Here is a 15191-nt window from a genome sequence, read left to right on the forward strand (position 1 = left end):
GCTATTCTTATGCTCCAAAGAACAAGCGAAACAGTTATTAAGCAATTCTTGTATTAGCATGCATGATTCTTATGATTTCATTGTTGTCTGATACATATATATATATATATATATATATATATATATATATATATATATATATATATATATATATTCCAAACTACTGATTATATGTTGATACATGAAACAAGACGTATAGCGGGATTGCAAGATTTTCACTTCAAGTTAATTCTGATTTATTGTTTTAAAAATATATATTTCGTTCACAAAGAATGAATCCTCACTCTACAAAGTGAAAGTGACACTATTAAATACAATTGAAGGTCTTGAACTGGAGTCTGAGGACAACGATAGATCCAGCATGGAGTTACCTGGTAACCAATCACAACTACTTCAGGATGCCTTTAATTTCGGTAAGATTATAGCACTCTCAGTGTTAGAAAAAATGTATAACTTAATAATAATAATAATAATAATAATAATAAAGTCCTTATTTTAGGGTCGTTACACAATTAGTACCAATATTAATTTCCCATTGTGTAAACAAATATATCAAATGCAAATGACGTCATATGTGCACCTATGTATCCCAGTGCATTTCAAAATCAGTTCGCTACACTATTTAACAATTTAGTTACATAAACTCAGTATTTTTGGAATGCGATAAATAGAATCCTACACTTGTGCTCCTTTCAAATAGAATCTATGAAACCATTGAATAATTGTAATCTTTGATCGCCTTGGTTAAATATAACATTCAACTCATTTCATACATTTCATTTCAAAGGAGCTCTCGTGTAAGATGCTGCATTTATGGATTCGATACAAAAAAATTAGACCAGAAAAAGTCACAATGTTAGGTACATATTTCTATATGATTGAACCAGACAAAGTCACACAATTAGGTACATATTTCAATAAGATTAGACCAGAAAAAGTCACAATGTTAGATACATATTTCTATATGATTGAACCAGACAAAGTCACACAATTAGGTACATATTTCAATAAGATTAGACCAGAAAAAGTCACAATGTTAGGTACATATTTCTATATGATTGAACCAGACAAAGTCACACAATTAGGTACATATTTCAATAAGATTAGACCAGAAAAAGTCACAATGTTAGGTACATATTTCTATATGATCGAACCAGACAAAGTCACACAATTAGGTACATATTTCAATAAGATTAGACCAGAAAAAGTCACAATGTTAGGTACCTATTTCTATATGATTGTACCAGGCAAAGTCACACAACTAGGTACATATTTCTATGAGATTAGACCAGACAAAGTCACAGTGTTATGTACATATTTCTATATGATTGAACCAGAGAAAGACACACAGTTAGATACACTTTTCTGTAAGATTAGACCAGACAAATCATACAGTTAGGTACATATTTCTATATGATTAGATCAGACAAGTCACACAATTAGGTACATATTTCTATAAGATTAGACCAGACAAGTCACATGACAAGGTACATATTTCTACATCACAGACCAGAAAAAGTCACACTTTTATGTACATATTTCCATATGATTAGACCAAATTTACATGGTTAGATGCATATCTATATATGATTAGATCAGAAAATCACACTAATAGGTGCATATGTCGATATAATTTGACATAAGTCACACTGTTAGGTATATATTTCTATATGATTAGACCGAAATCACATTGTTAGGTACATATTTCTGTATGATTAATCCGAAGTCACATTATTAGGTATATCTTTTCACATCATTGGACCAGACAAAGTCATACTGTAAGATACATATTTTTATATGATTTGACCAGACAGGTGACACTGTTAGGTACATATTTCCATATGATTTGACCACATAAATTCACACCATTAGGTACATATTTTTATATGATTAGACCAGACAGGTCATGCTCTTAGGTACATATTTCTATATGATTGGATCAGACGGGTCAAACTATTAGGCACATATTTCCATACGATGGGACCAGACAAAGTCACACAGTTTGGTACATATTTCTATATGACTAGGTCAGACAAAGTCACACATTTACGTACCTATTTTTATATGATTGGACCAGACAGGCCACACTATTATGTACATATTTAAATATGGGTGGTCCAGACGAGTCACACGTTTAGGTACATATTTCCACATGACTGGACCGGACTAGGTCAAACAATTAAGTACCTATTTCTATAATATTGGGCTAGAGAAAGTTACAGTATTAGGTATGTATTTTAATAGGATTGCACCAGAAAGGTCACACTATTAGGTGCATATTTCAATATGAATGCATCAGACAGATTAAACTCTTAGGTACATAATTTCATATGACTGGACCAGACAAAGTCATTATTAGCTATACATTTCCATATGACATTACCAGACAAAGTGACACAATTATGCATACATTTTCATATGATTGGACCAGACAATCACACAATTAGATATATATTTCAATATGACTGAACCAAAGCCACACAGTTAGGTACATATTTCAATATGATTGAACCAAAGTCACACAGTTAGGTACATAGTTTCATATAAGTGGACCAAAGTCACACTATTATGTACACATTTACATATGACATTACCAGACAAAGTCACACAATTAGGCATATATTTTCTTATCACTGGACCAGAAAATCACACATTTAGATACATCATTCCAAATCATTGAAACAGACAAAGTCACACAATTGGGTACATTTCAATATGATTGAACTAAAGTCACACAATTAGGTACATAGTTTCACATGAGTGGACCAAAGTCACACAATTAGGTACATAGTTCCATATGATTGGACCAAATTCACAATATTTTAGAAAAAAATACAATTTGTTTCAGCAAAAAGAAAGTTATTAGACGACATAGAACCTAGTATTGGAAATCAGTACTAGTACTGTGTCCTTCTACTAAACATTTCATTTATAAATTTGGATATATAAACCTTAGAAACTGTAAATATAAAATGCTCGCATTTTTAGGTATATCCTTTATATATCTGGGAATATAACCCTTAGAAAATGTAATGTTTGCTTTTCTTAGGCATATCCTTTCATAAATAGCATGACTTTGAATCGCTCATACCTTGATATTTTAAACATCGTGGGGTACAGTTACAAAAGTGATGCATATCCCGATAGAAATCAGATAGGGTCGTGATATTATAATGATCGTGGGATACAGCTAAAAAAGTGCAGCATATCCCAATATATATCAAACTGGATCGTGATATCGTAAACATCGTGGGGTACAGCTAAAAATTGCAGCATATCCCAATAGAAATGAAACAGGTTCGAAAGTCTCACTGACACACTATGGTCCTTGAAAATTCAAAGTAGAAAAACTAATAGGATATATTTTAGATATATGCTAACTTGCTATACACAGTAAGATCACTGCCTTTACTGATTACGAATTGCTTTCTCAAAGGTGCTGCCGAAACGGAATTTGTTAGGGGATTGCTCAAGACAGGTGTACATTTTCGACCATTTTTTTTATTTTGAAACATTTTAAGTACATATAATTAAAATAGATATCATAGACATTTAAAACAACAAAACTCAGTTTATTCAAAAGTTGAACTGGAAAGGATTCCAAAAACCACCGTCATGCACCTGATAGGCAGCAGCTTGCACCTTATTTCTAACTGGGGCGCATCCCCCAAATCTAGTCCAGATAATCGCATTGTAGTGTAGATTGCCACACGCATCCAACTCCAATTTGGTATGACTCTACATGTCATAATTGAAAAACGCTACGACTTACTTTTACATCGGCAGTAGGAAGGTTGGTTAGCACTGCCAATTTACCTGGCATTTTTAGTTTTTACATCGGCAATGCTCATCGGCAACAGCAAGGCCGATAAGCAATGCCGATTTACCTGGCATCTTTAGTTTTTACATCAGGCAATAGCAAGACCCGTGAGCAATGCCGATTTAACAGGCATTTTAATATTTACATTGGTAATATAAAAGTTGGTGAGCATTGCCAATTTACCTGGCATCTTTAGCTTTTATATCGGCAATAGCAAAGCCGATGAACATTGTCGATTACCTAACATATGTAGTTTTTACATCAGGCAAAAGCAAGGATTGTCAGCATTGCCGATTTACTTGATATTTTTAGTATTTGTATCGACAATAGCAAGGCCGGTGAGCATTGCTGATTAAGTTTACCTTTTTAGTATTTGTACCGACAATAGCAAGGCCGTTGAGCATTGCCGATTTAGTTTACCTTTTTAGTATTTGTACCGACAATAGCAAGGCCGGTGAGCATTGCCGATTTACTTGATATTGTTAGTATTTATATCGACAATAGCAAGGCCGGTGAGCATTGCCGATTTACTTTACCTTTTTAGTATTTGTACCAGCAATAGCAAGGCCGGTGAACATTGCCGATTTACTTGACTTCATTGGTTGTTGATTTAAGGCAGATCGTTTGTGAAAAGCTGATATCTTTATATATATAAGATCCAATAGATCCAAAGCCAATACAAAGTATACATGTTGGTGTGCATTTTATTTATTGTACCGTACTTAGTTGGATGACTATCTCCATGTAAGGGACACTACACGGAAAAATACGAGAAAAAAGTACGCTGTCACTTATGGTTCATAACATAAAATGCCGAAGAAGCATTTAAAAATGTATCAAATTTGCACAGGTTCAAAACTATATATTCTTATAAAATACATAAGCAACGGATGTACCTATGAGACAATTATTGGCATCATATCGATTTTCCGCAACCAAATGCATGCGCATTGCCTGCGCAACCAAGTTATGTCTAGTAATATAGTGATAAATATTTCCCATGGTCTCGTCTATGTTCGATGACTTTATCAGTTTCATTCGCATGACTGTCATTGCGATTAGTAAAATCGTATGAGCAGTTTTCGTTTTATTACTTAATGAGAAAAAGAAGTCGCAAAAAGTAATTGTATGTACTATCTCAGAGTTCACTGCGTTGTGATATACCTAGGAAAAAGTGACATCATTTCGATGGCGTTAAAATCGAATAATGAAGTTGATTCTAGTTGTGTAATAAGTGTTGATTTTGCAACAGCGGCCATCCTTAAACCTCAGTTTCCTTCCAGAACCAGCTTTAAACTGAAAATATGTTCTTCGTAGCTCGTTTAAAACAACTGTCTTACCGCAAAAACCTTATCAGATTGTCTAATTCTGTGGGTTTTTTGAAACACTTGAGGCACCCACTGTGCGGGATAAAATAAATATAAATAAATATAAATTATTAATCACAATAAATGACATAAGACCATGTAAACGATACTAGCATTCCTTCGTACATGCGTTGTACAGACCGTGAAAACGATACTTGCATTCCTTCGTACATGCGTTGTACAGACCGTGAAAACGATACTTGCATTCCTTCGTACATGCGTTGTACAGACCGTGAAAACGATACTTGCATTCCTTCGTACATGCGTTGTACAGACCGTGAAAACGATACTTGCATTCCTTCGTACATGCGTTGTACAGACCGTGAAAACGATACTTGCATTCCTTCGTACATGCGTTGTACAGACCGTGAAAATGATACTAGCATACCTTCGTACATGCGTTGTACAGACCGTGAAAAGATACTTGCATTCCTTCGCACGAGAGGAGACCATGTAAACAATATAAGTACTCCTTCGTACATGCGTGGAGACCATGTAAAGGAGACTAGCATTCCTTCGCACATGCGTGGATACCATGTAAACAAGACTAGCATTCTTCGCAAATGCGTGGAGACTGTGTAAACGAGACCTACATTCATTGCACATGCATGGAGACCTTCTATATGAGACTAGCATTCCGACACACATGTGTGGAAAACATGTAAATGAGAATAGTATTCCTTCGCACATGCGTGGAGACCATGTAAATGAGACTAGCATACTATGTAAACGAGACTGGCATTCCCTCGTACGTGCGTGGAGACCATGTAAACAAAACGAGCATTCCCTCGCACATGTGATGTTTTTAGATGAGTAGTTTCATTATTGCATTTTTTAAAGGTAGAACAGGTTTTAGACCTGTATTAATCGTCTGAGAGCAACACAGGGACAGTGAGAAAAGTATACAGCACTTTACTTTGCCAACCCTCAAGTTAAGTATGGTTTAAATGTTCTGTGTTGCACATGTCACTCTGATATTTTTTTGGACAGTTTGCTTACATTGGGATGTGTGACGAGAATGTATTGAGCACTACCCTAGCCCGATACACATTTGGAAACTATTTTTTTTCTCTCACATATTCTTCATTTGAGATACGCAATCTTGTCATGTCGTTATCACGCATAACGATTTTATTTTTAAGAAATGTTGCTTGAAGAAACGAGTGACATTTTCACAAATTATAACACTTTTTGCATAGTTTAACTTAATTTTACCACTTACACAGGTAATGGGGCTCCAGTTATACTACTGTTATTCAATGCGGGTCCGGTGAATATCACAATGTTTGATGCTGAGCCAAGAGTTCCCGCCATCTTGGAGTGTTTTTATCCCGCCCAGGCTACAGGTGAAGCCCTATATAATGTCCTGACAATGTCGGTACCAGGATCTAATCCTGCAGGACGACTTCCGTATACTTGGTACCGCACTGCAGATCAGGTAAAATGCTAATTAAGGAAATACCATTAGCAATAAGAGATCATATCGATACAATGTCAATTCCTTGCAGACGTTTCTTTTTCTTCCGGTAACCGAACTGTGACTTAATGGCCGCAAGAACTCTATACAAAACGTGACCGTACGGGTGCTATTTTACATCTTAAGAAGATGTCCGTGCTAAGTGGTAAATATGAAATGGGTTAGAGGCATTCTAAGGCAAATCGAGGATTCTTTCGTCAGAAATCAAAATTTCAATACATTGTGAGGAACTTCGAACATAATGAATTCCACTGAATCGGGAGTTTATATGCTTTCCTGAGTTAGTGACATAAAGTAATATATTTGTACAAAGATAGGACGGGTTCGGCCAATGTGGGTATGTGAGAAAGCTTGCCAGTAGCTTGTCGTGGGTCGGTGGTTCTTTCCGGAGTTTTCCCGGGGTCTTCCTCCACCATTAATACTGGCCGCCATGTATAGCCTATCTTGTGCTGAAAAAGGGCGTTAAACCCTACAACAACAACAATAACAACAACAAAGATATGAAGCAGTGGTGTCACTAGGGTTGGTGCCATCGAGTGCGGCAACTCGTGATGTCACCCCCATGGACCTCCTTCCTACACAAACATTCAAAAATGTTATGGACAGTCGTTTTGGTGTCAACCCCTCTGATGGTGTCACCCGGTGCGGTCCGCACCCCCCTAGTGACGCCACTGAGAGGAAGTGAAGTCTTACAAAGTACCTCTTCATTATCTCATAAAATTGCTTTGTAAGTAGAATATAATTATAAACCAAGTAGAAACTAAATTTGAAAAGTGTAATACAGAATAAATAAAGTGCACGTATAGCATGCTTACAAAAGTATCAAGATAACAGCATTTTATGATAGAATAGAAATTTAAGAAATATTTTAACACGAATTATTCAGCTTTACATTTGTCCAGTTTAGCAATAGAAAAAGTATAGGAAATGAAAATAAACTCCACAATTAAGACAGTATGACATTCTAAAAGTTATTGTTGTTTATGTTGTGGGGTTTAACGCTATTTTTCAGCACACGATAGACTATACATGGCGGCCAGTATTGATGGTGGAGGAAGAACCCGGGAAAACTCTGGGAAGAACCACTGACCCACAAGAAGCTACTGGCAATACCCACATTGGCCGAATCCTAGACTCGAACCCACGCAGACAGAGGTGAGATGGCAGTGATCCGTAACGGAGAGCGCTTTAGACCACTCGGCCACTCGGGGCCCCATTCTAAAAGCAAAGCCAAATATGGCCGACATTTCAAAAGGCAGCCTATATATATATGGCATATTGTAAAAGATGGCTGTCTTATAAAGATGTATAAATATTGTAACATACCTGCGGTATGTGCAATTTATATTTTTGTCTCCACTCATAACTTTATTACCGTTTATTTGTTTGATTATGGGAAGTCGCTCTTTGGTAGATAGGTATCAAGCGGAGTAGTTAGCCAATTGCTAGGAGGGTGTGTTATAATGCAGAATATCCAATTTGTTGAAGCATGGATTAGTTTCGTACAATGGACCCTCCAAAATTTCTTAACGTCATATTGGGGATTTTATTGGAATACCCATCTGCTGTGCTTATGTTTAAGTTTCAGAATTATTTGACCTTGATTGGACTCTAACCCATGATAGTTTTAGTTTCTGACACGAATTTTTGTTATTGAAAATAACACAGTTTCCTGTCAGCGTGAATCACCATTCATATGCCCCAGACTGACCACTTGACAACAAAGGATGCTGAATTTTAAGTGGTGTAAGAATTGAGGAAATACTATCTTCAAGACCACGGTATTCGCATAGAACGTGAGATGTGACAGTAACTCATATCGTCGGGAGGAAGGGTCACATCATGTCATGCTGTTTGTAGACGGCCATATAATTTAACAGTTTTGGTGTGATTTGACAATAATATTGCAAGAGTTATTAAAAAACTATTGCTTCTTATTGGCCCAGTATCAAAAATAGAGCATTTAGAGCAAATACTAATAGAAAAAACGTTATTTAAACTTGAAACGTCATTGTATATGCTGAGTTCACTTTATTCGTGTGTGTGTGTGGGGGGGGTGTATGTGTGTATCGTATTAGGAGTATTATAGGAGCTGTAAAAAATGAATCCGCATATGAAATGAGAAAAATTTGTCACTTGACAATTGAAATGAATAGCAAAAGTTTGACTTATTATCAAAAATCAAACAAACATTAGAATATAAAATTTATTATAATTGCAACATTAAGTGGCATATAGCTTCCGCCCCGTTACCATCAGTGTGTATATCTTCTTGAAAACGGAATGTTAGCCACTGATCAGTCCGCTTTACTATAAATTTATAATTGTATTTGAGCGAAAGGAAAACCTTTTGCCATGCTCATGGCAGACAAAAGTATGTCCTATGCATAATCAATAGTATGCCCATTTTACAACTGCAATGGGAGAATTGACATTCGATTTTTATCCACCCACAGCTGCTAAAAGCCTAATGATTTTTTTCTTCTTGAAATAATGAGAGTTTTAAATACAACAATCGCTGAAAGACTTTTGACTTATCTTATCGTTACAGATTCCGTCAATGACAAGTTACTCGATGGAAGGACGAACATACCGTTATTTTCAGGGCGATGCGCTGTATCCGTTTGGCTACGGGTTGTCGTATAGTACATTCCAGTACCTCAAGATGACATTCGACTCGGTGATTGTGGCCGGAGATCCTCTCTTTTTGTTCGGTCAAGTAGAGAACATGGGAGATGTGGACGGAGAGGAGGTAAGTGGATGTACCAAGCAAACCCCGAGCCTTTTGGTTGTAAGGACCTGGAATATTAACTGTAAATCAATAAATATCAAGCCTTTTGGTTGCAAGGACCTGGAATATTAACTTTAAATCAATAAATTGTCAAGCCTTTTGGTTGTAAGGACCTGGAATATTAACTGTAAATTAATAAATCTCAAGCCTTTTAGTTGTAAGGACCCGGAATATTAACTTTAAATCAATAAATCTCAATCCTTTTAGTTGTAAGGACTTGGAATATTAACTTTAAATCAATAAATCTCAATCCTTTTAGTTGTAAGGACCTGGAATATTAACTTTAATTCAATAAATCTCAAACCTTTTAGTTGTAAGGACCCGGAATATTAACTTTAAATCAATAAATCTCAAGCCTTTTGGTTGTAAGGACCTGGAATATTGACTTTAATTCAATAAATCTCAAGCCTTTTGCACTTTAAATCAATAAATCTCAAGCCTTTTAGTTGTAAGGACTTGAAATATTAACTTTAAATCAATAAATCTCAAGCCTTTTGGTTGTAAGGACCTGGAATATTAACTTTAAATCAATAAATCTCAAGCCTTTTAGTTGTAAGGACTTGGAATATTAACTTTAAATCAATAAATCTCAAGCCTTTTAGTTGTAAGGACTTGAAATATTAACTTTAAATCAATAAATCTCAAGCCTTTTAGTTGTAAGGACTTGAAATATTAACTTTAAATCAATAAATCTCAAGCCTTTTGGTTGTAAGGACCTGGAATATTAACTTTAAATCAATAAATCTCAAGCTTTTTGGTTGTAAGGACCTGGAATATTAACTTTAAATCAATAAATCTCAAGCCTTTTAGTTGTAAGGACTTGAAATATTAACTTTAAATCAATAAATCTCAAGCCTTTTAGTTGTAAGGACTTGAAATATTAACTTTAAATCAATAAATCTCAAGCCTTTTGGTTGTAAGGACCTGGAATATTAACTTTAAATCAATAAATCTCAAGCCTTTTAGTTGTAAGGACTTGGAATATTAACTTTAAATCAATAAATCTCAAGCCTTTTGGTTGTAAGGACCTGGAATATTAACTTTAAATCAATAAATCTCAAGCCTTTTAGTTGTAAGGACTTGGAATATTAACTTTAAATCAATAAATCTCAAGCCTTTTAGTTGTAAGGACTTGGAATATTAACTTTAAATCAATAAATCTCAAGCCTTTTAGTTGTAAGGACTTGAAATATTAACTTTAAATCAATAAATCTCAAGCCTTTTGGTTGTAAGGACCTGGAATATTAACTTTAAATCAATAAATCTCAAGCCTTTTGGTTGTAAGGACCTGGAATATTAACTTTAAATCAATAAATCTCAAGCCTTTTAGTTGTAAGGACTTGAAATATTAACTTTAAATCAATAAATCTCAAGCCTTTTAGTTGTAAGGACTTGAAATATTAACTTTAAATCAATAAATCTCAAGCCTTTTGGTTGTAAGGACCTGGAATATTGACTTTAATTCAATAAATCTCAAGCCTTTTGGTTGCAAGGACTTGGAATATTAACTTTAAATCAATAAATCTCAAGCCTTTTGCTTGCAAGGACCTGGAATATTAACTTTAATTCAATAAATCTCAAGCCTTTTGGTTGTAAGGACCTGGAATATTAACTTTAAATCAATAAATCTCAAGCCTTTTAGTTGTAAGGACTTGGAATATTAACTTTAAATCAATAAATCTCAAGCCTTTTGGTTGTAAAGACCTGGAATATTAACTTTAAATCAATAAATCTCAAGCCTTTTAGTTGTAAGGACTTGGAATATTAACTTTAAATCAATAAATCTCAAGCCGTTTGGTTGTAAGGACTTGGAATATTAACTTTAAATCAATAAATCTCAAGCCTTATAGTTGTAAGGACTTGGAATATTAACTTTAAATCAATAAATCTCAAGCCTTTTGGTTGCAAGGACTTGGAATATTAACTTTAAATCAATAAATCTCAAGCCTTTTGGTTGCAAGGACATGGAATATTAACTTTAAATCAATAAATCTCAAGCCTTTTAGTTGTAAGGACTTGAAATATTAACTTTAAATCAATAAATCTCAAGCCTTTTGGTTGTAAGGACCTGGAATATTAACTTTAAATCAATCAATCTCAAGCCGTTTGGTTGTAAGGACTTGGAATATTAACTTTAAATCAATAAATCTCAAGCCTTTTGGTTGTAAGGACTTGGAATATTAACTTTAAATCAATAAATCTCAAGCCTTTTGGTTGCAAGGACTTGGAATATTAACTTTAAATCAATAAATCTCAAGCCTTTTGGTTGTAAGGACTTGGAATATTAACTTTAAATCAATAAATCTCAAGCCTTTTGGTTGTAAGGACTTGGAATATTAACTTTAAATCAATAAATCTCAAGCCGTTTGGTTGTAAGGACTTGGAATATTAACTTTAAATCAATAAATCTCAAGCCTTTTAGTTGTAAGGACTTGGAAGATTAACTTTAAATCAATAAATCTCAAGCCTTTTGGTTGCAAGGACTTGGAATATTAACTTTAAATCAATAAATCTCAAGCCTTTTGGTTGTAAGGACTTGGAATATTAACTTTAAATCAATAAATCTCAAGCCTTTTGGTTGTAAGGACTTGGAATATTAACTTTAAATCAATAAATCTCAAGCCGTTTGGTTGTAAGGACTTGGAATATTAACTTTAAATCAATAAATCTCAAGCCTTATAGTTGTAAGGACTTGAAATATTAACTTTAAATCAATAAATCTCAAGCCTTTTAGTTGGAAGGACTTGGAATATTAACTTTAAATCAATAAATCTCAAGCCTTTTGGTTGGAAGGACCTGGAATATAAACTTTAAATCAATAAATCTCAAGCCTTTTAGTTGTAAGGACTTGGAATATTAACTTTAAATCAATAAATCTCAAGCCGTTTGGTTGTAAGGACTTGGAATATTAACTTTAAATCAATAAATCTCAAGCCTTTTGGTTGTAAGGACTTGGAATATTAACTTTAAATCAATAAATCTCAAGCCTTATAGTTGTAAGGACTTGGAATATTAACTTTAAATCAATAAATCTCAAGCCTTTTGGTTTGTAAGGACTTGGAATATTAACTTTAAATCAATAAATCTCAAGCCTTTTGGTTTGTAAGGACTTGGAATATTAACTTTAAATCAATAAATCTCAAGCCTTTTGGTTGCAAGGACCTGGAATATTAACTTTAAATCAATAAATCTCAAGCCTTTTAGTTGTAAGGACCCGGAATATTAACTTTAGATCAATAAATCTCAAGCCTTTTGGTTGTAAGGACCTGGAATATTATCTTTAATTCAATAACTCTCAAGCCTTTTGGTTGCAAGGACTTGGAATATTAACTTTAAATCAATAAATCTCAAGCCTTTTGGTTGTAAGGACTTGAAATATTAACTTTAAATCAATAAATCTCAAGCCTTTTAGTTGTAAGGACTTGGAATATTAACTTTAAATCAATAAATCTCAAGCCTTTTGGTTGTAAGGACTTGGAATATTAACTTTAAATCAATAAATCTCAAGCCTTTTAGTTGTAAGTACCCGGAATATTAACTTTAGATCAATAAATCTCAAGCCTTTTGGTTGTAAGGACCTGGAATATTATCTTTAATTCAATAACTCTCAAGCCTTTTGGTTGCAAGGACTTGGAATATTAACTTTAAATCAATAAATCTCAAGCCTTTTGGTTGTAAGGACTTGAAATATTAACTTTAAATCAATAAATCTCAAGCCTTTTAGTTGTAAGGACTTGGAATATTAACTTTAAATCAATAAATCTCAAGCCTTTTGGTTGTAAGGACTTGGAATATTAACTTTAAATCAATAAATCTCAAGCCTTTTGGTTGTAAGGACCTGGAATATTAACTTTAAATCAATAAATCTCAAGCCTTTTGGTTGCAAGGACCTGGAATATTAACTTTAAATCAATAAATCTCAAGCCTTTTAGTTGTAAGGACCTGGAATATTAACTTTAAATCAATAAATCTCAAGCCTTTTAGTTGTAAGGACTTGGAATATTAACTTTAAATCAATAAATCTCAAGCCTTTTGGTTGTAAGGACCTGGAATATTAACTTTAAATCAATAAATCTCAAGCCTTTTAGTTGTAAGGACCTGGAATATTAACTTTAAATCAATAAATCTCAAGCCTTTTAGTTGTAAGGACCTGGAATATTAACTTTAGATCAATAAATCTCAAGCCTTTTGGTTGCAAGGACTTGGAATATTAACTTTAGATCAATAAATCTCAAGCCTTTTAGTTGTAAGGACCTGGAATATTAACTTTAAATCAATAAATCTCAAGCCTTTTGGTTGTAAGGAAGTGGATTATTAGCCTTGAATTAATAAATCAACAGAATAGATTGCACATTTAGCTGCACTGGGCATGAAATGTACATACTTTCCAGCACTTTTCTTACGAAACACATCTGATAAACCAGAGGAAAGAAATGAGAAACTTATATTAAAGAATAAACTAGGGTCCTGTGGAAAATATATTAAAGAAGAAACTAGAGTCCTGTTGAAAACTTACAATAAAGAAGAAACTAGAGTCCTGATGAAAATTGTTATTAGTACCTATAGAAAGTATACAACAAAAGATACTTTCCATAAACACAGCATACAGCGTTGACAGTAACATACATACCGGACAACAATAGTTGTTTCAGCAGGCCAGTACAAAGTACATTTGTACAGCTTTCCAAACAACGAGCAAAGTTTAAAAATCAAAACAAAAGAGCAAAACCTTTGTTGCAAATTCGATTACGCTGGAGTTGTTGCTTAACAAGTTTACATTAATCATAATTTTTCCTTTTCTCGCTGAAGCAGTAGCTATAATTCGTACATAATGTTTCGCTGTTTTTGTTGTTGTTGTAGGGGCGGTGGTTGTCTATTTAAGTTCTTGACATCCATGCAATTTTATATATCAATGATTGCAGGTGGTACAACTGTATATCTCCTGGGCAGACACAAAAGAGGTGATGCCCAGACTTCAACTGGCGGGCTATCAGAGAATTTACGTTCCGAAGAAGAGTTCCATCGAGTTCAAGTTTGTCGTACAACCTCATTCTATGGCTGTGTGGACAGATGATAAGGGATTTATTGTAGGCCCAGGTACCTTAATTAAGTTTCGATAAACCTTTTATTTGTAAAAGTTTTCTACATATTCACTATTTATGCATCAGGTGTCTAGTTTCGTCCTAACCACTGTTGCTATGGTTACTTTGTTCGTTTCATTGTTTAATCTTCTTACATAATCAGGCGCATATTATTAACCGCACTGAAACTTCCCCGACAACTGCGTTACATTTTCGGTGACTGAGACCACATGGAATCTGCATCCTCCATCTTAGTAAAAATACTGAATCTCTGTACTTTTTTCCCCATTATGCACTGCGCCCATTAGTCTGCTTCCCTGTTTCGTATAACTAAATAACTAAAGCAGGAGACAGGTTTTACTAGTTACGGGACTATTGCCAATTTAGGCCGGGCACCAGAGCTATGCAAAAATAATTTCATTCAAACTAGACTGGCTTTCTGTCCCAATTTTAGTGTAGGCAGTATTCTTAGTTGAGGTATGGAGCGGTTATCACTTGAACATACATGAATACGAAAGGTCTATGATCCACCTGACCAAAACTGTTCGTACTTAAAACCTTTATTTGCACATTCTCGCGGCCACTTGGTCAGATTCCTGCACACTCACTAAATATCCCGATATACATTAGAATATTTGGGAATGCAAACAGTCTA

The 15191-nt window shown here is 34.3% G+C and overlaps 1 protein-coding gene across 2 annotated transcripts in view; it reads left to right on the forward strand.

Moving 5' to 3' along the window:
- LOC149786179 (uncharacterized) overlaps nt 1–15191 on the forward strand; it is a 91860-nt gene that overhangs the window by 72148 nt on the left and 4521 nt on the right. For both annotated transcript variants that reach the window (XM_089976535.1, XM_089976536.1), the window contains exons 9-12: nt 324–413; nt 6414–6625; nt 9216–9416; nt 14378–14552. In XM_089976535.1, the coding sequence (XP_089832661.1) occupies nt 324–413; nt 6414–6625; nt 9216–9416; nt 14378–14552 (678 nt within the window). The remainder of the gene's footprint in view (nt 1–323; nt 414–6413; nt 6626–9215; nt 9417–14377; nt 14553–15191) is intronic.

Source organism: Sinohyriopsis cumingii, chromosome 12 (genome assembly GCF_028554795.1).
Source record: "Sinohyriopsis cumingii isolate HCF-2022 chromosome 12, ASM2855479v2, whole genome shotgun sequence".
NCBI lineage: Eukaryota > Metazoa > Mollusca > Bivalvia > Unionida > Unionidae > Sinohyriopsis > Sinohyriopsis cumingii.